Raw genomic sequence first — 27,757 nt, 5'->3', positions numbered from 1 at the left:
CAATTCTGCATAAAGTTCAGGAAATACTAGGAAGTAGTGTACATTTAAGGTTGAAATACTTTTTTTCGAGCTTTTTGCAGTTTTGTTTTTGAATGAGAGTTTTGTTTTGCAGTCTTGATTTTAGGATTAAAAGTACAATCCTGTTTTTAATCTGAATTTATTGATGATGTCATGGTATACAGTGAATAATAGACATTGGAAGCTATGAATTTGAGCAAATGAATTTGAGCAAAATTTAAAATGCTCCCGCAGAACCCGAAAAGGATGTTTTTATCTTTTGTAATCCTGTTTACACATTGTTTATTGTTCCATTTTCTGACTTGCTCGATTCCAAAACTGGTTTTATATCGATATTGTGTAAAGTATGATAAGTATTTACTTACTTACTTATCCGGCGCTACAATCGCTTTGCGGTCTGGCCTGCTTCAGGAGTGTCCGAAGCCGCTCACAGTCTCGCGCCTTCGTCTGCCAGTTCGTTATCCCGGCCTTAATGGCGGACACATCCATGCCATCTTCCCACCTCAATTTAGGCCTACCACACCTCCTCTGTGCTTGTGGACGGCCTAAAAAAGATTTTTCGGACTGGTCGTCCGTTTCCATGCGTACAACTTGGTCTGCCCATCGGAGCCTGGTGAGCTTGATACGCTGCACAACAATGAGGTCTCGGTAGATTTTGTATATTTCATCGTTATAACGGCTTCTTCATTGTCCTTTCACACAAACGGGGCCAAGTATCCTTCGGAGCATCTTCCTCTCAAACGCGGCTTAAAGAACTTCGTCTGATTTGGACAGCGTCCATGTCTCAGAGTATGTGAGTAAAGTATAATAAATATTCAATCAATATTTCTATCTTGTTACATGATAAGTAAACAGCACCATCACATTTTTAAAATTTAAATTAGAATCAAGAATTAGAATTAAATTTACATATTTTAAAAATTAATGTTTACCTAATTAGATTCGTCGTTAAAATATTAGTTCTATTCTATACACGCAATTGACCCTACAAGGTCGGATGTAAGGTTGGGCCGCGGCAAATGTATTTTCAAAGCCCAGTGGTCCGTGAACCTAAAAAGGTTGGAGAGCACTGGTATAAACCGTCCACCGCAGCAAGTACTGACTTTCTGGCTGTGTGGTACTGAATAATTCTTGATAGCCTGTACATGCCGACATGGCCGCGTAGGTCATTATGCTAAGGAAGAAAAAAAAGAATCCAGTACATGGCAGAAATATGCGGGAAAATTGTTTGATCGAAGAAGTGAATGAATTTGAAATGTATCCCCATTTCTTTCGCAAACAGAAGATAATACCTTTATTCAACCAACAACGAAATATTTAGCACCATTGCCTGACAAACGTTTGATCAGACACAGAATAAATCAATAATAAGACTTTCATTCAAGACACATTTCACAATCCAGGAAGATTGCTGAAGTAAAAAGGGAAAGTGATCGAAATTGGTCACAAGTTCCTTCTTTTCCTGTATCGTATTGTCATATAGCGGTATACGACACGCACATTTACACCACGGTCATTGAACGGAACGACCTGTTACGGTTAGGGGAGGGAGATCACATACTATCGAAAACTCGATTGAGCTCGCCTTTATCCTTCCCTCACCAACGCTCTCTCATTTTTCTGATGCAATTTGAGACTCAAGAACAGAAGTGTAGCAGACCGCTTGGTCCGTATAAATACCATGTTGACAGTGAACTAGAGCACAGTTCAATCTGCAGCATTCAACAGTGAACAAGTCACCAAAACATCTCAACATGGCATTCAAGGTAGGTTCCTACAAAGGATCCGTGTTTCCTAGTGGAGGAACTTCGAAAACCGTCCAGGAAATGGTCATTAATATCAATTCCTTTCGTTAGTTTGTGATCTTCGCCGCTGTGGTGGCCGTTGCCCGCGCTGGCCTCATTGCCTCGCCAGCAGTTTCCTACGCTGCTGCTCCGGCCCTCGTTGCTGCCCCAGTCGCCAAGGTCGCTTATGCCGCTGCTCCGATCGCCAAGGTCGCGTACGCCGCCCAGCCAGAGGAGTACGACGCGAACCCGCAGTACTCGTTCTCGTACGGCATCTCGGACGCCCTGACCGGAGACTCCAAGTCCCAGCAGGAGTCGCGCAGCGGAGATGTTGTCCAGGGATCGTACTCCGTCGTTGACCCCGATGGCACCAAGCGTACCGTTGACTACACTGCTGACCCGCACAACGGATTCAACGCTGTCGTCCGCCGTGAGCCTCTGGCCGCCAAGACCATCGTCGCTGCTGCCCCGGTCGCCACCAAGGTCATTGCTCAGCCCGCCGTCGCTTATGCCGCCCCGGTAGCCAAGACCATCTCGTACGCCGCTCCGGTCGCCACCAAGACCTACGTCGCGCAGCCAGCTCTGTCCTATGCCGCCCCTCTGACCAAGACCTACGTGTCGCAGCCAGCTCTGTCCTATGCCGCTCCAGTGGCCAAGACCATCTCTTACTCCGCTCCTCTGGCCACGAAGACCTACGTGTCGCAGCCGGCTATCTCTTACGCCGCTCCTCTGGCCACGAAGACCTACGTGTCGCAGCCGGCTCTGTCGTACGCCGCCCCGGCCTACGCTTACCACCACTAAATCTTGAAAAGACTTGATCAGACTGTTACAAAAGGAAAGTTATTTATTGCAAGAAAAAAGCAAATACAAAATAGTCATCTTAAAACATACATGCTAAAATGGTTTGTTTTATTTTTTTACATTAAAATGAATGGTGTTTGATGGAATTATAATCGTAATTAATGATTTTATTGTCTGGGAACCTATAACATACTTATTCTTAGTATGGAACCGGCACCGAAGATCAATACCGGAGATGAAGAAGAAAACAATGTGAACGAACTTCACATTCATTGTTGAATCTAACGTATTTTTAATACTTAAATGCAAGCGTGTTATACGTCCTGTCTTGTTCCATGAATTTATCACTTATACTGCTAAAAAAGTTTCTAAACTATAATGGGATCTGATGCCACCTACGTCTCATCTTCGTTTTACCTCTGCTTTGCATGACATTCATATAATCTATTATGTCTTTCAATGGTTCTTCTTCTTCTTCTTCTTTGGCTCAACAACCGATGCCGGTCAAGGCCTGCCTGTACCACTTATGGGCTTGGCTTTCAGTGACTAATTGATTCCCCCCCATAACAGGATAGTCAGTCCTACGTATGGCGGCGCGGTCTATTTGGGGATTGAACCCAAGACGGGCATGTGGTTATTTATCTTTTTTTTATTTATCTATATCTTTGGATGGAAATAATCATTTATACTGCATGTGAATTCTTTGGGACGTAACAATACAATTTCAAGGAGACGAATTTTCCATTTATTTTTGCCAAGTTTCATCTGTAAGGATGTTGATGTAAAAAGGACAATGCTAGTAACTAGTGCAAACGTATAATTAACATTTCCGGTTTAATGCCATATCCGGTGTAGCAACCATGCCATTTCGAAAGCTTTTTGGTGTATCATTTAAGGATTATTTTAATTTGTGAAAGATTGTTGGAAAACAATCCGCCGGGAAACTTGTTTTTGTGACTAACAAATACGTAATAAACTAGAATCATAACTTGTATTTAGCGTAACGTTCCACGTGAACATGTCGACCTATACAGGCCTTCAAAACTTTTTCAGTACCACGGCAACCGAGGAGTCAGTTTTTGCTACGGGAGAACGGTCCAGATGAGATTTCAACCCATGACGGGTATGTTGTTAAATCGTGCGAGTCGACGACTGTACTACGGGACCGAGCCATGCGATAATCATATCAAATAACTAATTAAGTGGCTAAAACCTACCACTTCAAGCAAAATTACCCGAAAATTAGTTATACTTTGACTGAATATTTCGAAATTCGACTTACACGGAAATTCGAAACATGCGATTTCTTCTAGGTCCGCAGTAATAGCTTATTTCGGGGACAAAATGTAAAAGTAAATTAAACATATTTTGTCATATGTATTTATGAAAACAATGCTGCATTAAGAATGGAACATATGAACAATGCATCCCTATTTACGTGTAGATTGTACGAAAACAGGTGAATAAGAATGGTTTCTTGATAATTCATCGACCTGATAAAAATGATGGTCAACTCTTTACTTGTATTATACTTTTTAAATATCTGACTGCAGATAATATTTATTTCCACATCAATATTGTAATCAATTTCTAATTTGTATTGATGGCTATTGATTGTGATCAAGAGGAATTTTACATTTATTCATGATAATGATGATGATGGTGGTCCTATTTATTGAAGTTAATATGTGTTTACAAACATATTTTAAAAAGATTTAGTTGTGTACCTAATAAAAACATGTCAACGAAGGAAAGAGATCAACTTACTCTAATTAAAACTACAAAAGCATCAATCTTTGTGAAGCAGTTTAAATTTTATCGAGGATAACAACATAGTTGTAATTGAATAATTAAAAGGAAATAAAAGGTGGCCACTTTCCGAATGGCTTTCTGTTTCTTCCTGTTTGTTTTTAAGGAGAATAACATACACACCTCGATACGCACATTAACCACGGCCATTTGGGTCCAATCTTTGATCGCATTGGCCTTTGATCAATTTGGGGTGGGGTGTTGGATTGCTCACTGTCGAAAGTTCGAACTCGCTTTTATCCTTCCCTCACCAACGCTCTTTCGTGTTTCTGATGCAATTTGAGACTCAAGAACAGAAGTGTAGCAGACCGCTTGGTCCGTATAAATACCATGTTGACAGTGAACTAGAGCACAGTTCAATCTGCAGCATTCAACAGTGAACAAGTCACCAAAACATCTCAACATGGCATTCAAGGTAGGTTCCTACAAAGGATCCGTGTTTCCTAGTAGAGGAACTTCGAAAACCGTCCAGGAAATGGTCATTAATAGCAATTCCTTCCGTTAGTTTGTGATCTTCGCCGCTGTGGTGGCCGTTGCCCGCGCTGGCCTCATTGCCTCGCCAGCAGTTTCCTACGCTGCTGCTCCGGCCCTCGTTGCTGCCCCAGTCGCCAAGGTCGCTTATGCCGCTGCCCCGATCGCCAAGGTCGCGTACGCCGCCCAGCCAGAGGAGTACGACGCGAACCCGCAGTACTCGTTCTCGTACGGCATCTCGGACGCCCTGACCGGAGACTCCAAGTCCCAGCAGGAGTCGCGCAGCGGAGATGTTGTCCAGGGATCGTACTCCGTCGTTGACCCCGATGGCACCAAGCGTACCGTTGACTACACTGCTGACCCGCACAACGGATTCAACGCTGTCGTCCGCCGTGAGCCTCTGGCCGCCAAGACCATCGTCGCTGCTGCCCCGGTCGCCACCAAGGTCATTGCTCAGCCCGCCGTCGCTTATGCCGCCCCGGTAGCCAAGACCATCTCGTACGCCGCCCCGGTCGCCACCAAGACCTACGTCGCGCAGCCAGCTCTGTCCTATGCCGCCCCTCTGACCAAGACCTACGTGTCGCAGCCAGCTCTGTCCTATGCCGCTCCAGTGGCCAAGACCATCTCTTACTCCGCTCCTCTGGCCACCAAGACCTACGTGTCGCAGCCGGCTATCTCTTACGCTGCTCCTCTGGCCACGAAGACCTACGTGTCGCAGCCGGCTCTGTCGTATGCCGCTCCGGCCTACGCTTACCACCACTAAATAGTGTCCAGTGACTTTGAAACGAAATCCCTCATGTAAATTATTTCCTGGTTTAGAAACTAAATAAACCGTCACAAACATCATAACAATATTCTTTTATTGAAGCTTCACCTATCAACCACTCGGTGCAAAATCTGATGCAATTTCTGCAACCCGCTGCGTATGATATTTTCCCCTACTTTATGGCACGGTTTGCTCTCATTTCACTGTGCCCTCAAAGCCCTGACATGTACGGCGAAACTAGGTGAAACGAACCTCGAAGCTGGTGTTGCAAAGAGCAAACCAAAGTAATGAGAACAGCTACCGCATGGAAGCGTGGAACCGGCACGGGCAAAAAGTGACCGTTGACTTGCTTTAGCGCAGCCTGAAGTCGTGATCAACGACCTTGCCGGCGGTGGATTGATCTTAAGCGGACATGCTGCTTACATAAACCCACCACGCGCAGACGGGCTCGCAAAGCGGCTCGTTGACAACGTGCACATGCCAGATCGCGTGGCCTTTCGCCTGGGAATGGTAGAACCGGTCGGTATGTGATCTTTGCGGAACACACTTGAATTTCTTTCGACTCTGAGTCAAGGTGTCCAATCACCCGCCCTATGAGGAATGATTCAACCATGGTCCGTTCGCGGCCTAATCGCCGGCGAAATCGAGTTTGCTGCGGGTCATTAGTTTCTGTATGATTTGCCGTGCGAATTATCGACAGCTTCGCCGTGCCATGGATCGGCAGAGGAAGTCGTCGGTGCATTTCGAAAGCAAATGTAATATGTGTTTAAAAGTGGTTATTATATTTTCGCGCATGGATTGCGATTCGAATGGAATGTTTTAATTGGAGCTCGTTTGTGAGGTGACGGAAATGGTTGCAATTTTTTTTCTTGCTTTTTATGTATTGAGTTGGTGTGAAAATACATGGTTAACTGCAAACATAACATTGGTTCGGTCGCAGCATCTTTCTATGGGAGGTGCAGACCTCGAGCCGGTGTCTGATTGGATATGATCGATGATACAGCATCCCTGACCGTCATAATCGCGTGTGTTGATTAAGAAGAGCCGCGTCAGGTGTGCTGAAGGTTACGTTTACAGTCTTTATTTCGGCAAATCCTTGAGAGGGTTTTTTGGTTCTCCGTTTTGGTTCGTTCACGTTCGTTCGAACACGCAAACATGCACGCACACAGCGCACGCACAATAGGATAGCATTAGTTGGGGCTTGATCAAATTTTAATCGGTGATACTTGGCACCATTTGGCATCTGCACACGTGATCTGTGTTGTGCACAATGTGTGCAACAAAAAAACAACACAACCAACGTGCGAATTCGTTCCCAATCAGCCCCGGACACCACGATATCCGTCGGTGTGGTAGTAGCGTGTCGTACGCAGCAAAAACATGGTCCGTTTGCCGTTGCATTGGTCATAAAGATTGGTATCCAATCAGCCCGGCGCAAAAAAGGTTCCACCGAAAGGTCAAAAATCATTCCGACTGCCCGGTCGGACGTGCGAGAAAAGGGTGGTGGCAGTTGCAATATGCTCCCTCCGGGCACAGGGGCGGAAGTTCACGGTACGGTAGAGTGAAGTAGAGTACTGCCGAACAAAAGTTACCGATTTTTTGCAAAACCTCCAGCCCAGTCCAACCCTGCCCCTGCCCCAACCTCTGTGCTACTATGCCCAGTGGCCACTTAACGAGAGAGTCACTCAAGATGCCGGGCCGGGTAGAACCGAGTCAACGAGCGAGGGCGACCTCGAGTACCGCCGGGCTCCGGTGCCCGATCCAAAGCCGAAAAGAAACAGGCCAATGAAACTAAAAGTGAACGACCTTCTTGGCGAGAAGGAAGGTGGTATCCGTCCAGCTATTACGTTTACGATGCGGCGGTGCCCGGAATCGCAGCCCCAGCCAGACGGACAGGTTCTCTCGCAGCGTCTCGTGCGTATACGCAAGACCTACATTGCGCGAGTGTTTTGCACGCGACTCGCGGTGCACGTGTGTTGGTGCGTAATGCATGCCGCTCGATGCGCTTTTTATTTGTTGTGTTGTTGCATCGCCATAGTGGATACCACACCTTGGGGCATGGGAAAATGGATGCTGGACCAACGCCTGACTTTTGTTGTGCTTGTTTGGCTTGAGTAGGGACTTCGGCCCGGTGATTCCCGGTGTGCACAACTTTTACATGCGCCTTTTTTACGTTTTTATCGTGTACTTATGCCCTCTTTACTGGCTTTCTGTGCTGTGGCTTCGGAGAAGGAGAGGGATAGGGATCAGACCAAGGGCCGGCTATTGCCTTTTCTGCGGGAGGTTTGGTCGATGCAACTGCTTTGGCAGGAACGGGTAAGGCACACCGTTGAGCGTATAAATTGGGCAGCTCGATCACGGCTAGTCACAGTTCGATTGATCATCCGGTGCTGTGAACAACATCTTCTCCAACCCCGACGCAAAGATGGCATTCAAGGTAGGCATTCTGCAGGCAAATCAGACGGTGATGTTTCTCCGTTTTGCTGCCACACTGGGATTGAGCACTCACCTCACTTTCGCACCTTTCCACAGTTTGTGGCTTTCGCTGCTCTGATCGCCGTGGCCCGCGCTGGCCTCATTGCATCGCCCGCCGTCAGCTATGCTGCCGCACCGGCCGTAGTTGCTGCTGCCCCGGTCGCCAAGGTCGCTTATGCCGCTGCTCCGGCAGTGGTTGCGGCCCCGGTCGCCAAGGTTGCGTACGCCGCCCAGCCAGAAGAGTACGATGCCAACCCGCACTACTCGTTCTCGTACGGCATCTCGGACGCCCTGACCGGAGACTCCAAGTCCCAGCAGGAGTCGCGCAGCGGAGATGTTGTCCAGGGATCGTACTCCGTCGTTGACCCCGATGGCACCAAGCGTACCGTCGAGTACACGGCTGACCCGCACAACGGATTCAACGCTGTCGTCCACCGTGAGCCGCTGGCCGCCAAGACCATCGTCGCTGCTGCCCCGGTCGCCACCAAGACCATCGTTGCTCAGCCCGCCGTCGCTTATGCCGCCCCGGTAGCCAAGACCATCTCGTACGCCGCTCCTCTGGCCACCAAGACCGTGGTTGCCAGCCCGGCCATCTCGTACGCCGCTCCGGTCGCTAAGCTGGCCACACCGGTCGCTTACACCGCCGCCCTCCATCACTAGAGTGCGCGCTAATCCACCCACGACTGTTCAGCAGAATCCGGCACCGTTTGTACATATCTTCAAAACCCCACGTTACAAGACTCACGCCTGAATCGTTTAATTTATTAAGCGTATTGTTTTGAATATTAATAACAATCAATTGAATCCGTCAAAACTCTTTGTATTGGTGTGTGTTTTTATTTGCCTGTGACGCTCTGTGGGCTTTCTACTGTGGGGAAGCACTTCATTTGAGCGCGAAAAGCTTACAGTCTTCTGCTACTGGAATTGTATTGGGATAGAAGTCTGGGGTTTGCTAATTCTCATCAAGATAGTTTATGCCATCGATTGAATGTTTCGCAAGTGTTGAAGCGAAGATCCAGTCGAAAGCTTTTAACGGTTGATAACAAATAGATGTTTTACGCAAGTTGTAATCGTTATGAACTTCACGTAAATTACAATATCGCGTGAAGACCAAATATACTTTCCAATGGGAGTGGCGAGCTATGGTGTATGGGGTTAATTTTGAGCAAAATAGCTTCTTGATGTAGTTCAAGAGGTATATTTTTTGTTTATGAAATATCAAGGGAGCTCCTTAGAAAACATTCTAATCTTAATCCATAGACGGCATTACCACTTCTGATAAAGAACAGTGTTGAAATGATGTAATAAATGCATATTAAGCACAAATATTTAAAGGAATATTTAATAAAAGAGCTCATTCAGTTATGCTGTTTTGCTTTTATCGTCCTTGAAGAAGCTCAAATGAATGTTTACTCAACTATCTGCAAAACAAAAGTCATCCTGCTTCGTTATCTGGTAAAGCACTACACCCAAAACGAAGAACCATGTGCGTGCAGAACCAGTTGGTGAAGATTCCAGAAAGCTTGTGGTAATATTGCACGCTCGTATCGCTTCGTACGCACGCTTCACGGCTAGCTGACAACTGAAGTATGAATGTTTTCGCGCTTCATACTTCAAACAGTATCAACACGCAACCGGCAACCTGGCTCCTGGTCCCCGGGGTAGGAGGTCAGGTCTAATAGATGCCCGTGCAACCGGAACGGTAAACATTACTGTAAATTATAACGTAAACAAACACATTTGCTTCGCTGGTTTTGCTGGTTCTGGTTAGGTCTTACTGAGTTCCCCTGCTGACTGCTCACCTGGAACATAGGCACACACACACACATGCAAACACACATAGGTTGGAGCAACCGGCAAACGACTGATGTTCCGTTTCTCACACAGTATCTTGAATCCGGCCGCCTTTTCGTTATGTATCGATTGTGTACAAATTACTCCCACACAGTCTCGCTTCTTTGGATGTGCCGTTGTCGGATGCATTTGCATTCCCTTCGACGGGGATAATATGCCGTGCGATGGAACGTAACTTTAGTTCGAGAATGACTTGGCCGCACGGACGACAAGGGTATCGTGCGCACCGGTAGCCAAAATCCATACATCATGAATAGTAATGATCGTGCGGAGTCTGCACACAGCCCAGCTGGTTCTTCGTTGGCCACTTTCAGCCGTTCAGGTGTTTATTTTGCGCGGCTGGGGAAGGTCGAGGACGGTTGGAAAACATGTTTGTGTAGGTGCCAAAAAGAAGCCACCATTGTTGCAACCCGTTGACTTTAAGCTCCCGATGCATATTTGCGCTACTGTCGAGTGCAGGTTGAAGTGGACAAACACGCACCCGAGCACGGTGCATCGCACGCTGGTGATTAATGGCGATCGTGTGTTTGGTTGTAAAGGTTGGTTCGAGTGTCTTCTTTCGTTTGCGTGTTGCACTCACAAGGAAGCTGAAAATGGGTTTAATGTGCTAAAGTTTTCTTGCCGCCATCACCACCCAACACCGGCAGATCGGAACCGCACTGTAATGCGGGAGTTTGGCAAACAGACGCAAACCCGCTCGTTATGATAGGAAATGGAGCGCACCGCAAACAAACACACAACGCAGGGCTTTGGTTGGAAAACTTTAAAACACGCTTCGAAAACTTCAATTTCCATCAGCAAAACATTAAAGATAAATCGTTACAAAAGGCTAATACTCGAGCTCGGGCTGGAGTAGAAGTTGTGTAGCTGCTGCGCTGCTGCGTTTCACGTGCTACGGGGCCACGTGGGAGCGCCACGTCTAGAAGGTCCACTGGTTTATGTTTTCCACACCATCCGGAGGCTGCTGCTGCAGCACCGGAGATGCTTTTTTTAGAAGCACAAAAACAACACATCTGCAGTAAGGCAACAGTGAGATTTAGAAGAATCATTGCCTGCATCGCAGCGGTCAAACGCAGGCGGCCGATCATGATGTGCTGGCAGCGTACCTTGCTGGAGCCACTTTTAAACGCACGACCGGCGACTTGATGCCGGAACGAATCGGTGAAAGATAAACCTCAACTATTTCATTTCAATGTGTGTTTTTTTTATTCCAGAACTTGAAGCGAAAGCAAAAGATGTGCTGCTGCACAGTGTGCAGCTACATCGCAGACGTTTCGTTCTACGGAGTTGACAGTTGATTTGCGTTTCAACTTGCGGTCCCTGTATGTCTCTACAAAGTCATACTAAGCGACCTGAGGAAATTGGTGTTTCAGTTTTTGTGCCCGTTTTGTGTTTTATTTTTCCTCTCATTGTCACAAACTGCTTAGCGATACAGTGCCCATAAATCACACAGGACATGTTGGGAGGGATGCGCATTCTTCCCACCGCTCAGCAACCGGCTCAACTGCCTTTCTGTAACCTACCATTAACACCACCGTCGAGAGACATTGGCGGGGTCATGTGCACTTGCACAAAGCCAAGACACCGACACACAAGCAAAAGGAAGAGCGCGTTAGGGCAGTATGCACTTGAAATTTAATTACTTTTTATGCTCTATAAAGCATAACTCATGCTCTCGTGTATATATGTGTGTTTGTGTGTGTGTATGTTTTTTTGTTCTCGTTACCCCGAATGGCACCCCAAAGCGGGAGGAAAGGGCTGTCAGGTTGCTGTTTTTGTTTTGGTGTGTACCATATTTCCTCCCAGCTTCCAGGACTATATGCTTAAAACAGGAAGAAAAACACTCACTTTTATGCAATCTCTGCCTGCGTCGATTTATGCTGCACCTGAAGCAACCATAGAAACCATTTTTCTCCCCCTGTACACAATGTTGTTTCAGCTTACTGCTCACGAGAGAACGAAAAAGAGAGATTATGTTTTTATGTGTGTGTGTGTTTTGAAAGTTCCGTGCGCGTGTGGGGCAGGATAAGTTCCCGCGGGCAATCCCGACCCAGTTTGATGGACATGTTTATCATGTAAATTGAAAGAGAGGTTCTGCTAAAATGAAGTGAGTTAAAAAGCTTTAAAAAAACAAAGTTGTTTTCAAATTTCCTGCTCACCGTGCTGCAAGTAGGATAACTCAGCTTTAGAAACTGAGTGAACACATTCCACGCTTAGTGGATTGAAACAGCCTTTCAACTTTTGCACAAATCCCCATTGGCTCGGGCATTGTAAAGAGTCGCCTGTTCCTCAACAACTCATTTCCCACGGTGCAGAGATCCATCCGTAAGCACCGTGCATCGCCACGCACATTATGCATTCATTGCATCGACTTATCGATGATTATGGTTTTGTGCCATCTGAAGCCACCACCCTTTTCGTTGCGGACCGGGTATCCTGAGTCGTCTAGCAAACCGTTTTGACGGTTCAATCGTTTCGATACGAAGCTGCGGCGAAAGACGCACCAAAGAAGATGCGGAAAGGTTAAAAGGTTTGCTTTCTGTGCCGATGGCGGCGGCCATCCAAACGGTGCCACATTCGACGCTCGTTATTTATGAATGAGCGCGAAGACACACCGGTTGTGTTTGATGATGGTTGTTTTTCCACAAACTTGCTATTTCCGCCACAAACCTGCTTCCCGGTGACAGTGACGACGAGAATATGACGATGATGATGATGCTGTGTGTGCTCCTTCCGAAGGCGGGGGGAACCAAGTGGGGCACAAAAGATGTGCTCGCACCGATGGCATGCTGCGGGAGTAGTAGAATGCTGCTTTAAATTTCAAATTAATGTTTGCACGCTCTAATGTGCGGATGGAGGAGGGTGCACGGTAACCGATAAATGCTGACAAAATGCACACGATTATAACGATTGGGTGACAGCAGCGAGCGCGACTGCACACGGTAGATAGGGAAGCGCGTAATGATGACACGGCGTACGGCTGTCGATCGTACTTGATCATCGGCGAGGAAAAGGAAATTGAATAAATAAGCACGTTTGCCGTTTGGCCGCCTGCTCGGTCCAATCCGACTGGCAATAGATTTATCAACGCGGCAAATGTCAATTATATCGACACGGCGCAGCTTGAAGACACTGGCACGCCAGGCCGAGCTTGCGACGAGATTCATCTTGATGGCTATAATTATCGTTTGATAAACGCAATTCCCATCCCCACACTCGAACCAGCACTGTGACAGCAGCTGCAGTAAGCGCTTTAATGTTTATTAGTTTAGACCTTAATCGGACACGTAAACGGCTTCGGAAAGGGGAAGAAAAATCCATCGTGATCAATAAATCAGCTCGGCAATGATGTTGTTGATGGGGAGGGAGTGGTGGCGACAGTACAGACATTAGTACAAATTAATGGAACATCGTTTGATGGTCGACTGTGGGGATGGAAATGTTTTTGAAATTGCACAAGAAATAAAATAAATAGTTCACGACGATGACGACAACGCATTGACTGTTTGTCGACTCAATGAATAACGATTCAATTAGTTGTTTATTTATCACACTGGGCTGTAATTCTTCAAAACTTGAACTATTTACAGCGTGTTTTAATAGTTTTGTATTGAGCTGTGTTGAGCGTACTGCTTTCTACAAGCGATACACACACTCGTTCGTTTCTTCCCGTTGCTGACCTACGGCAACGGTTGCGGTATGGTTTCAGTGCAAACCAACGATGCCTTCGTGCACATCTGGTGCCCAGATGTGTGGCCAGCGCGTCACTAGTCCTTGCCCGGGCCCACGGTAGGCGTCCTCTCCGGGAGCGCGGGATTTTGGCAGGGCCCGGGTAACTGACAATCACTTTTCGCTTCCTTCACTTTGTTCGCTCTGTTCGCTGTCCTGGTGGTGTTCCAGCTCGACGGCGTACAGATTGGATGTTGTGACATGGTTGGCTGCCGTGATTGCTGCACTCTAAACGTGTCTGTTTGCTCCGTGTGTGGTACGGGCCGCAATCGGAGCAATCGGAGACATGCAATCAAATAAAAATCTTTTTGTCATTTACATGCTTTGGGGTGTAAAGCGTGGTTTTGCCGTTTTCTGTTGCTGTGACATGGCGGTGTGCTTATTATGGTTAATCGATTTATCTAAATAAACTCAGCGTTTTTCATAAACCTGTTGCTGGTTTGCGGACAGGAAGGAAATCAATTTCATTAACCCAAATCAGAGCGGAACGAGTCACAAGACATTTGCAAGGATAACAGCATGTTTTTTGGTCCGCTTTCTACTTCCTTGCGAAAACTGGAACGTAGCTCAGTCGTCGCTCAGCAAGAATCGTCCGGAAGTAGGAAAGGTTACGCACACTCCAAGGACTGCAACGTCCATCTCGTTCCCAATTGGGTTTCCTATCCAACAGCTCCCGGTTTCCAGGCAACGCCTCGCATCGTCCCGGGAAGCCGAAGCGAAACGAACCCCCGCAGACGCACGAGATGGGCCCGTGCTCGTACGTGGATATTGCATCATGACATTTGTGCGGACGAAGAAACAAGTTCTTCCACCGACACCGGCAACGGTCACCGGTCGCCTTGAGCTGGCAAATTTAAGTGAAAGGTGTGGCGGCCTGGTTGACTGCTCCACATTTGGAGCGCTATCTCTCTCCCAGGCACGGCTCTTGCGTCAAGGCCATCAACGGGAATGAAGGCGCGGGCGCAAAGACCTTGAATCCTGGATTGAGAGGGGCTGTGGTAGAACCTGGTAAAGATCAACCGAAAACCCGTTGAGCCTTAAATGGCAGCCGGTTTCGTTACGCTACGGGAACGGGTGACTAGCGCCGGCAACAGTCTTATTCCGTGGCACTGATGAAGACGGAGGGTTGTATGAAACGTAGGACAAGAACCCGCCAATGCAGGAACCAGTGTGTCTCCAGGTGTTATGTAGTTTTGTGAGCAATGTTAAAATTGAACCAAGATTTGAGTGATATTGGGCTTATTAAAAATATTTAAAGATTTAGTTTGCCTGATGCAGATAAGATTTGGTACTCGAAATGTGCAAGTCGAGTAGTTAAAGCCACGGCAACACTCTACGGAGGTTTCATCAGCTGGTTATTGTGCTTCTAATAAGATGCTTAGGCCAGCGTCTTATGATGTCTGTTGGACTTATTGTATGTTCAACATCTGACGACGTTTGCGTGCTAGACTTTCGATATAATACCAGCACGAATATCCTTAAAGCTTCGTTCATTCAATTCAAAACCTGATCATTTTCATTAAACTATATGTAAATTATAATCTTTGAAAACACATGCATTTTAAACAAATATGTAAAAAAATAAACCGATTAAATACTCTCCAATGTACCCTACGATGTAGGATTACACCTATCCATTAGTACCTGGTCTGCCTTTTACTCCTTCACAAAGGAAGCTCCGAGTGTGGCCACAAGCGCACGACGAACTTTATCATACTGTCGGTAATTTTCTCCACATTTGTTTGCTTTTCCGATTTTCTCCAAACTTCAACCGAATCGAACCCGCATCATTTCCTGAAGGATCGTGTCCGTACCGTTCATCTCACATTGCTTCTCATGTGTGGGTGGTAGAATTTTATAAATGGCTTTATTAACACCATAATTTTTCATGCTTCTTCCACATCAATGCATCGATTTGCCTGAGAGTCATGATGTTATGATGGTGTGCTTGTCTGCCCGTGTCTGTCCGTGTCGGATGAGGGAAAGAACACACTGCCACAGTTGATTGCGAAATATTCGTCCCCGTTTTGCATCCCCTGCACTCCACCAGCCAGTGGGGAATTGAGGAGCTCCAAACGGAAATTCTTGTGTCTGTCCCCTTTCAGCTTTTCCATTTCGATGCCTGCCCCAATCACAAACCGATGCTCGTAATTCAAGCTTTGATTCAATTATCTTAATCAAATGAGATCGAGATAGGTGTTCTCGGCAAGTGCCGGAAGTGTACCCACTGTACCAAGATAAAGTTTTTCATTCCGAACCCTCCTCCCGGTTCTGTTTTGGGGAGTTCCGTTTTACTCCCGCTTGATGGTTTCCTTCGTTAGCCCGTCTCTCTCCAGCAAGGCCCACCGTCGGATTGTCGGGGGAATACTTTGCGGTTTGAATACCGCCAGAACGAGCAGGAAGACTTCTTGGCAAAGTGGTGTGCTTCAGGATGTGTGGTACACAACCTTTTTCGCCAGACCCACCACCTCGATCCTTCGCCCCGTGGTTAGGCGTTAGATCGAACAGGTAACAGCCAAGACACCACAACTTGCCGACAGGCGATTGAACCAATCGAGAAAAACGGGATGGTTAGCTAGCGTGTGGAATCGGCATCGAGACACGAACAATGAAATGGTACGCAAGGCGATGGAAAAGACTAGAGAGCCTTTCCCTCCCATCCCTTTCGCCTCACGAAGGTTCCGGATGAGGCGCGGCAGAGAAAATTGATGCGTTGATTGCTCCGAAACCGAAGTTCGATGTGGGCGGCCTCCGCCCGAGGGGATTTGTGAAGTTTTTGGTGGATGTGTGCAGATATTTTCGGTGGTGGTATGTGCTACCTCTTTGGCACACGCTGCTGAAGTGAACATTGTAGCCCGATCCGGGAAGAGATTGTGTATCGATTTGTTGATGAAAAAAGGGATTTGTACTTGATGTGAAGAGTGCTGGTGGAAATAAAGCCCCCTTTCACGTGGAGTGCTTTGCGTGTCGAGCTCTTTGAAGCGGAAAGCTGGTGGCATTTTTTTCAGTACACATTGGAGATAGAAGTTAACTTGAAAATAGAAAAGAATGTAAAAAGAAAATACTTCAAATGCTTGTCTAAATTGTGTAATTAAACTTGTTGTTTTTTTCTTATATTTCCTTTGACAGCATCCTGAGAAAAGCGTCATATCACGAGCAAACACGCCTTCCCCCGGTAGAGCCCGGTTCCCCATGCACTAGAACCGGGAAAGCATCAACGTAACAATCCGTTTTATGGAATCGTTCAATTCAACCGGATAGACAGCTCATAATCAAGATGAGGTAAGTGGGTAGAAGGTATACTAAAGCATCAGCTTTTCTGAATAAACCATTCGACTTAAATAAGCGGTAAAACCCATTGGTCGTCTGACCTTTTCGGTAACTCTAAATTAAGTTCAATGGAATTGTTAAGTGCGCTTTGTGTTGATCGTTCTTTGAACTTGTATTATTTTAAAACAAACAATTATCTTTTGTTTGAACGTTCTGGGTGGTATATATCAAACAATCAAACACTTTTCCATTCAGGTCACCAGTTGGGTTGGTCAGTGTTACAGAATGTCAAATGATGAAACGATAAACTTTGAAATAAGTTGAAAGGTACAAGTTCACTGAAACCATTCTAAAATGAATTGAATTTTCACCACAACAGTATATGAATGTAACTTTTACTATAGAAACACGTAATACGATAGCTGCTAGTAAAAATCAATGATCTGCTGATGAATATTTGTGTAACCACCAGCTTCTCACCATCACCAGCAACCGTGGGAAAAGTGTGCACACGAATGTATGCAATAAACAATCACCGGATCATGCACCCGAACCATCCGGATTGGACTGTTGTTGCCTTCTGGTGCGACGCATCTCAGGCCAGGGCGCACATATAATTAAGTGTGTTATTTATTCTTACCAACCCTTTATTTATCTGGCACACTTTCTGGCTGCGATGAGAAATGATCGACATCAGCAGCTTCTTTTTGTTTATCGATCGTTTATCAGCGATGGTAGTCGCACTCCGACCGCTCCCGCAAACTGGGTCAAGAACGGCAGGCTAACGGAATCTTTTCGCACCGGGGTTATATTTTGGGTTTTATTTATTTGCGAACGCTTTGGACGCTTCCTGTTTTGCCACGTGATTGAACATGTAACCTCTGCGTTCACACAACGCACCGTTAAAATTACACGCTTTGCAAAATCGAACGTAGCGCAGTACCGAAGCGGGCAAGCGGTTGCATAAATCCCCACGCGAGCAGCATTGATCTCGTTTTTGTTCCCTGCTAGTGATTGCCTGCTGGCAAAATAGTGAATTATAACGCTTCACTAAAATCAAATACATTAATTACAAATTTGTTTACCCATACCCGGTTACCCGTCCCACAGTCTACGTGTCAATCAGACTGTGCCTGCGAGGTAGATTGAACAATAGAACAGCACACACACACATGTCATCATGCAAAACATATTGCCACCATTTTCATCGGTAGGCGAATTGGATGGGGAGAAGAGGTGTGTGTGTGTGTGTGCGTATTTTTCCTCTAACAAACATCATTAGGCGTACGGAATTGTTCCCGTAGGTAACAAAACACGTTGTTGTGGCACGATCGATGAATGCGGGCATTGAACAGAATATGCCTAAATCGCTGACAGCATGACATCGCCTGCCATCATGTAAACCCGTGCCATGCTTTGTAACATGTAAAGTTTAATTAACATTTGCTGCCGCGTAATAAATGGTGCAATTGTTGGAACTGATTTGTGCGAATGTATGGGCAGGGAGTATTTTTGAGGGGCTTTAAAATGAACTGCTGCTTAGAGTGGGCACGTCGTTGTGTGCTTCATTAGTGGTGGGCTTTGAGTACCGCAGAGTAGTTATTAGCACGTCCACACGCACACGCGAAATGGGAATTTCTAAAGCGGCTAAATTGATATCAATCTATTTAGAAAGCTGTTATGTCACAGCCATCATTTGAGGAAAGGATTTTTCTATGGCAAAACAATGTGATAAAGCAATTATTAGTAAAGTTGAGTAATATTGAATACGCCCGTTGAAATGTCTCTATTAGAAAATATTAATTGTAAATGTACTTATTTTAGAAAAAAGTGAAGTCCTTTAAAGACATAAAACAATGTTTTGATAAATATTCTCTTCTAGAATGGCTGCGCCCTCTATCTTAAACAAATGGAACTAAACATTAGCTCGCCATTCATTTCATTTAACTTCTCACCAATTCAAAAGCAGAAATATTTAATAAAACAACTTAAATACAATTCTGAACTAGTTGGTCTCTTTAATATAAAGAGTTTCTGTAAAAGCTGCGTCAGAAAACAAACTACAATACGAGAGCGAAGAAAAAGAAGAACCAAGTCCGAGACACCGCCATATCACTATCGGATAAACAACCTCCAGCCCGAATTTGCTGAAAACCTTCATTTGTCCGTTGTTCCATTTTCACTCATCGAATCCTCTGTTTATTGCTCATTCAACGGGGTAATCGATCCGGACATAAAGTAACTATCTCGCTTGCTATCATCATCCCACCATCGTCCCCCGCTCCTGGTCGACCTTACACCTTCCCCCGCTCCTGGTCGACCTTACACCTTGCCCGACCAATTTCTAAACTTCCGCTCCGATCGCGGATTGGGTGAATAAATAGAGAGGAAAATTAATTTTCTCACTCACATACTATCAATTCCATCAAAGCCGGGGAGTGGTGTCGGGGAAGTCGTCGGTGGAAAACGTTTGAGATGCGTCTCGCGAGAGGCCCCCAAACAGGGCAGGGCAAAAATACGATTCGACGACTCGGCACGGTCCCCGCCGGGGTTGTGGGCGCCGATCAAAACAGCAACCGTGCGCTCCGGTCACTTGTGTTTGCTCGGGCTGTTAAACTAAATTTTATTATCCTTCGTCGTCCTACGACACCAGCAGTGAGCAGTGTTTCGGGTGCGGGGAGAGGTTCGATAATGCTGCGTTCATGCCCCACAGATAGCAAGGGCTCAGAGGCACCACCAACAAAACCAACCGGAGCCGGCGACACGGAAACCACATGCGAACAAAGCAGCACCATGCTGGCTGGCTGACAGCGGAGATTCGGCAATTGCTCGTGGAAGCAGCGCTTCTGAAAATTAAAGTCCATATCCCGCCAAACCGCGTGCTTGCTTGTTTGGGCATCCTCTTGATAGCTTTAATCAAGTGGTATACGCCACTGATTTGAGCGCCTGGGCTTGATTGGACGGAGCGACCCGGACCCACACGCCACGGATATCACTTGACCTTTCCAGCTGAACGAGCCGCCGTGCATGATGCGGCCTTTGGTTGCTGGTTGATCTCGTTGATGTCGATCGGATATGCTGTGTCGATAGTTTTGTGGCCGCTTCACGCGGTCCGTGGATTCAGCGGTTTTCGGGTGTGGTCCGAAAACAGAGCCGTCGAGCATGAGAAGGACCGAGCACGCTGTGCTCGCTGGGGGGAAGATAGGTAAACATAGGGCGCGATGTTATCGCCCTTCGTCTGCCACAAGGGCGGTTGGACGGGCTAGCTATCTTTTTGCCGTTTTCGCGTCCCCGGCATGAAAGAACGAACGATGCGCCGATTTGTCGTCGACACTGCCATCGACAAATTGACGCCCTGATAGCACGACGCAATTGGGAGTTGTTTGCAAATGTGATTGGTGATTTGTGGGGAAATTGCTGTATTACACGCGATGGGCGAACCGTAATGTAGTGTTGTGTGCTGTTTAGCGCAATATGTAAACTACGCGGTTTTGAGGGGGATAGATAAATAGGAATAGATAAAAGAAAATACACAAACAAATTGGTAAAATATGATGTTTAGCGTGGGTATTTGGATATTTGAGATCAGATATTGACTATTAGTATCCCCTAACAATGAATGTGATAAAAAGCTTTTCTTATGCGTGTATAACTTCTTCGGGTGTTTTAGTAAGCATGGACAAATGAGAATAAAATATTATAGAAATCACAAAATATGCATTAAGTAAAGTGAATTTGAATTCCTTGAATTGTTGAACAATTGATTTTGGATTGGGATATCAAACGTATCATGAGTGTAATCTACCAAACTCTTCACGTACCACCAAGAGGTACATTATTAGTCATTTCTTCAAATTATACGTTCAATTTAACAATCAATTTCAAGTTCATTACAATTATAGTTTGCCCTTCCCTCTACTGGTACACACACCCATTCGTAGTGCGTTTATTTCCCCAACATGAGCTACGACGCTCGACCGTATAGCGCACGATCTTTCCCACTGTTTGTTTGTTGTTTCTTGGAGCATCAGTTTACGCCTCCCTAATTCAGTGCTGACACTTCACACCATGCGTGCGAGACTAAATATTGCAAATTTTCCGAAAACTGCGGTACGTGATCAATTACAGCACTGTTTGCCTTTGCGCAATTGTACACGCACTCCTACGCGCGTTTAGGGGTGGAGCGTATTGTAACTAACAAACCCGGCGGGAATTTCGTTGACTAATGCACTGTTCCTGTTTATCTTTAGTCAATGCCAAAGCCGTAATCGCTAAACTCGGGGTATGAAAAATGCTTCTTCGGTAGAACTCTTTATGCTATTGTTGAAACCAGCCATTTGTGTGTCTGGGGACCTTTATCCTTGCCCGCTTTTCCGCAATGGCGCCATGCCAGCTTGGTATGATGAATTGTAAACAAACGCATCTTAAATCGATGTAAAGCGGCTGAACATACAGAATGAATTAAAGTGTAAATGCATAAAATGTAAGAAGCAAAAAAAATCTAAACATCTTGTAATGCACACACACATACATGGACTTTTAATTACTGTAGTTGTTAAACCAATACAAACGAAACACTCACGCCCAAAGGTACATACACTGGTTGACATAAAAATAGGAACTTTTTTCTGTGACCGAAAGACATAGTTCTTGTCAGAAATATTTGGTAGCCCTGAAAAGGACTGTTTAAGTGGTTGTTGGGAGGAGGTGTTGCGGTGTTCCACTGAGCGAAAACACATTCTAACGGTCAATCTGGTGACCGTTATTCGCTATCACTTCCTGACAGCGTTTGGCCATATCGCCGATGAGATTACGGCATTCGCTTCTGTCTATGCGATCCCACATAAACTTGCAGCGTGTCCATAGATCATCGGCTGAACGTGCAGGCTGGTTCTTAAGCTGACGCTTGAGAGTTGACCACAGATTTTCAATCGGGTTGAGGTCAGGACTCAACGCAGGCCACGGTAGAACTTGCACATCCTGGTTTGCCAAATAACATTTAACTGTTCGCGATGTGTGCTTAGAGTCGTTATCATGCTGAAAGATGTAATGCTCTTCGTCTCCGAATTGTTGTCGGGCGTATGGCAACATCTCACGACTAAGTATTTTTCTATACCCTTCCGAGTTCAGTGTCCCGTTGATACGGAACAAAGGACCCGTGCCATGCCAGGAGAAGCAACCCCACACCATTACGTGGCCGCCTCCGTGACTAAGGGTTTTTATCGTATTTTTCGGATGATACGCCTGATTAGGAAAGCGCCAGACGTATTTAATGCCGTCCGAACCATCCAGATTGATTCTGGACTCATCCGAAAAAATGATTTTGCTCCACCAAAAGATGGATGCAGCTAAATGTTCTTCGGCAAACCGAATGCGCGCTTCTACGTGGTGCGGCTGCAGCTTACGAACCTTCCTCGGTCTCCGGGCACAGAACCCAGCGGCGTGTAAACGGCGAGACACCGTTTTCGCCGAAACTTGCAAACCAAGCTCCTGCTTGATACGAGTGCAAGTTTTGAAAGGATCCGCCCTGATCATCTCAACAATCCGCGCGTCAACGTCGGCCGTTGTTTTTCGCGGACGACCTGTCGATTTACCCGTAGCCTCGCTACGAATGGCGTTGTCCACAAACGTCCGCGAACGGCCGAACGCCTTGCAGATTGTCTTGATTGGCACGTTCTCACGATACAGCCCCTGAATGTGTTTTCGCTCCTCTGGTGTGCAGTGCTTTCCGCGACCCATGATGAACTTGTGGAATTTTCAAATCGCAACCTTTCACCTTGACCACTGATGGAAGAATGAAGCACAACACGGTTTGGCTCTCCTTTTATACTGCCGCAAAACGCTGCCGGCACTCAAAACTCAGATAAGTAGCGCACCAAAAATGAGAGTATAAAAGGCAAAATTTGGCTATTACAAATTCAGTACGCCTCGAACTGTTGGCGATGACACACCTAGTGTATGCAAAAAAAACACACAAAATTTTTTTTCCTATTTTAATGTCCACCAGTGTACGTAGGTATGTCCAAGTCGTCTTGCGTCTCGGAGACTGGATGTGCTGGAATCACCAGCAGTACACAAACAAACGTACACACACACAATTCCCAGGATTGTGTCGATTTGTGGCCGCCACGGTTGGGCGTTGGGCGCAAATTTATGAATTTATGTATTTGCTCGCACACATTCCCCGCTGGTAAGTCACCGGCTAAGTGTGAGATTATATTTGCAAACATTAGCAGCACGGAGCCCATTATCTGCTACCCATCCGGTCGGGGGGCTGCGTATGTATAATGAATATGCGCCCAGAGCAGCCTCGGGGGTCCGGGCTGGCCAGCAGCCAGTACACGTTCGGCTTTACGTTGCGCCGAAAGTCCGGGTGAACGTGTGAAACAACGCGCCCGACAACTCCCTGCTTTAATCAGACAAAACGAAGAAAGTAAAGGCAACCTCCGGCGGCGTTCTGTATCGTGTATCGTGCTAGTATCGGGATATTTGGCACACTGCAATACACAACTGCCACCAAAAAATCGGTAGACCACGCTGGCGCGTGTATATGCGAAAAAGGGATGGTGGGGGTGAAAATGGGTCCCAAAACAAAGGGTTCGTATATGGAGCGTGGTAAAAAAACGCGACCGCTTTAAACGCAGTGTGAATGCCGTCAAAGGATAATTAAAATTTAAATTAATATTCATAATTTCCACTGATAAATGGAAGCGATGCGAAACGGCGCCATCAACACCATCATGCCATGCCCACCCACCCATTCAGTCGTCGGATGTTTGCCGCCACCCCCTGTGCGCTAATGCGCATTGTAATACGTGTAATGCGCGAACGTGTAAACGTGAAGAGCAAACACTGCGGGGGAATGGGTAGGAAAGGACTATCAAGAACCAGGCAGACTTGTTGGCTCCTCATTATTTAAATCATCTTCATTAAGGGCCAAACGGCGTGCGCGCGCGTGTGTGTGTGTGTGTTCGGGTGGGTGGTCGGTTGGAGGCGATGAATGATGAAAAACGAAAACGTCTTAGCAGAAGCGTTCGTGCCGTGCCGCTGGAGCTGGAAATCCTCGGCTGCTCCTTCAAGATGGGTTGTGAGAGTGTCTTCTGGCACGCGGAAAGGGTACAACAACAGATTGCGGTTTTGTCGCTCGCCTGAACAAGCCATAACGGAACGGCACGGAGGCACCCGTGGGCTTCGGCCGGATTATTGGAGTGCCAGCGGAATGATAATGATGAATCATCTGCTGCTGCTGCTGCCTATTGTTTTAGAATGAGCTCGACTCGGTGGGTGATTGGATGCAAGAGAGACGTATGGGTGTGTGTGTGTGTGTGTTAGAATAATGATGCCTCCTTCCTGATGTGTTCTTGCACTGGAGCGAAGAAGCAACTCTGCACACTTGGCAGGGGATGGAGCTCCGGCCGACTTGGGCTTGGGAGCGCTCATAATAACGCTTAACGAATTTTGAAAGACAAATGCCCTGGATACAGGGCGATTATGCTCCCTCGAAAAAACAGCTTTGCGATTATTTAGCGTCATTAATCGTACTCGAGGGGGTGAAAACACATGGAAGCAATTAGATGTGTTAGAAGGATGGTGCACTTCATGCAGTGGCGAAACATGCTATTCAAGCAACAAGTTTCTTTTATTAGTACACAAAATACAAGCTTCATAGGATAACATCCAATGAACTGTGAAGTGCTAAGTAGAGAGGATATGAGCACAGCGCCGATGGACAAAGTCCAAAGTCATGTTGGTTGTGGAAACGTAATGAAAAGATAGGATATTTTGATTCGAGATCAGCAACTCTGAATCAGCTTCAAGAATATGAACGACTCTTTGTGTGGAATGAATGTAGGAATCCGAAGCTCATGAAGTTGAAGATTCGTGAATTTCCATAGATTCATGTTTCTATAAAGATTCTTATGAGATAAATCCTTATGATGATTCTTGCATTTCCGAATCTCTGAAGATCTTCATGGAATTCATGAATCCATAGATATGTATGATCGATAGAGATTCATGAAAACAGCTATAACAGAATTCATTACTCTATTTAGTTTCATAGGTCTACAGAGATTCATGAACTGCATATGATACACAAATCTTCTTAGGTACATAACTAATATAATCTAATCTGAAACACATAACGCGAGGACCCATATGGATCATATGGATATCCGTGTATGTGGTACTGAATTTGTCTCGAAAGCCTGTATAGGCGGGTATGACCGAGTAGGCCGTAGTCGTCAAACAGATGACTTCTTCTGATCTTCTCAGATTAATACATTTTCTGAGATAATTGAATACATATATACATATAAATATTTAAATCTTTAGAGATTCAAGTATGATTTTGGATTCCGGAATCTTTGGTGATTCATAAATCTCGGAAGGTTCATGAATCTTTGGAGATTCGATTCAAGATGGAAATCCCTTATCGCTGGAGGACCTTAAAGATAGATTCACGACGCAGAACACTACTTTTGATCGTTTTTGTATGATATTTTGTTTACTATGGTGAAAGCTTTTGTAAAGGATACAATTGTTTCAAATTTCTTCCAGCAATACTAACCATTCTTCTCTCGTCTCTCTTGTCTCTTTCTCTTCCAGATATACTAAATTGTTAGTGTTACTAGTGACCTTACAGCTGAGCTTTACCGAATCCAGACGGGTAAGTGAACGAAGCGGACCAAACGGCACAGGTGTTCCGGCGAACAAAACCATATGACCGGGTGTGTGCGGTGTGGTGAGGCGGCTCAAAACAGCAGCTGAAGTAAAAATTCAATTTCCGTACCGACCGCGGTGCTGCCAGCGGTTGTCATTAGGCGGGGCAGGTCCCTAGCCCCGGTTTCTAATTGAAAGTTCTAGCCCGCGGGAAGGGTACAAACGGGAGGATGGGTTGTAAAGGTCCTGTAGTAAGGGAAAGCACACCCCCTGCAAAAGAGGAGCGAGTTCAATGTTAATGAAATGGAACGACCATCGCCCGGGCGGTGTTCAAAAGGGAAGGCTTTGGTCTTTACATTTCCCAACGAATCGCTTCAGGACGGGTGAAAATTAGTTTTTTGCTACGTTCGCCACTCTCTCTCTCTCTCCCGCTCTCCCGTGTGTCTCTTTGGTCAATCGAGTTGAAGGTGTATAAAGTTGGATTTCGAAAAAGGTAGCACTTGACCTAATGGTTGCCCCTTTCCCTTCGTCCGCTTTGTGCAAAAAGGAAAAGGACGCAGTTCATTGAACATTGAGGGAAAAATGCAGACAGCAATTTTGTCCCGACAACGGCACAGCTTGTCAGGTTCTCCCTGGATGGAAGGAGCAGATGATCTCCACTGCATCCTGACCCTGTTCAAACAACTGACTCCCTGTCTACCCCCATTTGTAAATCGCTTCGCTCCTTTCGGTTACCACGCTTACGACGCGAGCCTCGGACGATGTTTAATAGAAGTGGTTCGGTTGTACCATGGAGGCAACACGCACGGAATGGAATGCCAAGAATCTCCACCCGCACGCCGGGATGAATCACACGGCCAGTGGGAGGCGTCGGTGCGGGAGAGCGTCTAATTTTAAAATTAAATTCACAACTTGTTTACATAAGAATGGCCAGCAGTAGCACCTTTTGCCGCCCGTTAGCACGCTGTGCATTTTTTGTTGTTTTCACTCGCAAGGCCATCGCCATTCGGCACAATGTTGGGCATTTAATCGTAGTATGAGCCACCGCCACCTGCACAACCCTGCTTCTCCACCAGTGTCCTAATGATAATCTTCTTTGTGTGTTTGTGTGTGTCCTCCCTGTCAGTTCGGCGCGCGGCATAAACGGCAGCATGGCAGCAATCTGTACCAGCCGGAAAGTTTCATCATACCGGGCGGCGGCGAAGGACCACCGCACGAGCGGTGGAGCGCCTGGGGAGCACCGTCCGAGTGTTCGCGAACGTGCGGCGGCGGCGTTGCGTACCAGGAGCGCGAATGTCTTGATCTGGAGTAAGTAACACAGCGGCTAGTGCGCGCAACGTAAAGTATGTGCATTAAAACACAATTGTGTGTGTGCATTTTTCTCTCTTTCTTTCCCCCTTCCAGCCACACCGGTGCGCCCGTCTGTACCGGTGGAAAGAGGAAATACTTCTCCTGCAACACACAGGTAAGTGTGACGAACATTAAGATGCGTGGCAAGATGTGTTCGCGAACGACCTTTACCGATCGGGATGGGCCATTTCAAGCTACGTAGAAGCGTGTATTTCTGGGAAGATCCCGAGGCCTCGCGAGAATCAACTATTCATGTAATTTGTGTCCATCAAGTTAACGCGCTAACGGCCAAACGGCCGATTGCAGAGGAAGCGTTCCGTCAATCGTTAGCGGCGGTGGTACTCGAGTGGAATGCTCGATACTTGTGGATTAATTGGAGATTGAAGCAGAGCAGAGCAAGCTGATCTGTTATTGATGAGAGTGTGCAAAGTGTGCGCGTTTAATTTCTTTCCGTAGCGTCAATTATTTACCTTCCTTTTTTCTCTCTTTTCGATTTCGATTTTCATTCACTTTTTGGTGATTCGACAATATGGAAAGAGAGTGTATGGCGTTTGGCCATGGAGCTGGTTGGTGGAAAAGATTTCACATTTATTTTTTCCTCATTTTAATCTTGCTTCTTTACGAAGACAAGCTCGTTTTTTTGTGTAATAAACGTCGATTACAGGCAGCAACAGTCTCATACAATCCTGCTTTGGAATTAACCCTTATAAACACTCCAAATACAATGCTCCACAAATGGAACTCTTACGAATAGCACAAAGAAAAACAG

The 27,757-nt window shown here is 46.2% G+C and overlaps 3 protein-coding genes across 12 annotated transcripts in view; all 3 read left to right on the top strand.

Annotated features, from left to right (window-relative positions):
- LOC120897648 (papilin) overlaps positions 1-27,757 on the top strand; it is a 65,278-nt gene that overhangs the window by 25,977 nt on the left and 11,544 nt on the right. For all 10 annotated transcript variants that reach the window (XM_040302662.1, XM_040302665.1, XM_040302666.1 and 7 more), the window contains exons 3-6: positions 16,837-16,989; positions 25,585-25,645; positions 26,765-26,946; positions 27,043-27,103. In XM_040302662.1, the coding sequence (XP_040158596.1) occupies positions 16,985-16,989; positions 25,585-25,645; positions 26,765-26,946; positions 27,043-27,103 (309 nt within the window). In that variant the 5' untranslated portion in view covers positions 16,837-16,984. The remainder of the gene's footprint in view (positions 1-16,836; positions 16,990-25,584; positions 25,646-26,764; positions 26,947-27,042; positions 27,104-27,757) is intronic.
- LOC120897650 (cuticle protein) lies at positions 1,656-2,692 on the top strand. Its single transcript, XM_040302668.1, has 2 exons — positions 1,656-1,784; positions 1,875-2,692. Exons 1-2 carry the CDS (start codon positions 1,773-1,775, stop codon positions 2,601-2,603), a joined length of 741 nt encoding a protein of 246 aa, XP_040158602.1. The 5' UTR covers positions 1,656-1,772; the 3' UTR covers positions 2,604-2,692.
- Positions 4,699-8,784, top strand: LOC120896498 (cuticle protein-like). The gene is made up of 4 exons (XM_040300663.1): positions 4,699-4,827; positions 4,918-5,640; positions 8,030-8,086; positions 8,182-8,784. The coding sequence occupies exons 1-4, from the start codon at positions 4,816-4,818 to the stop codon at positions 8,782-8,784; spliced, it is 1,395 nt and encodes a 464-aa protein (XP_040156597.1). The 5' UTR covers positions 4,699-4,815.

This window comes from Anopheles arabiensis, chromosome 2 (assembly GCF_016920715.1).
Source record: "Anopheles arabiensis isolate DONGOLA chromosome 2, AaraD3, whole genome shotgun sequence".
Classification (NCBI taxonomy): Eukaryota; Metazoa; Arthropoda; class Insecta; order Diptera; family Culicidae; genus Anopheles; species Anopheles arabiensis.
The sequence above is the reverse complement of the archived record's forward strand: the minus strand, read 5'-3'. Positions and strand labels throughout refer to the sequence as shown.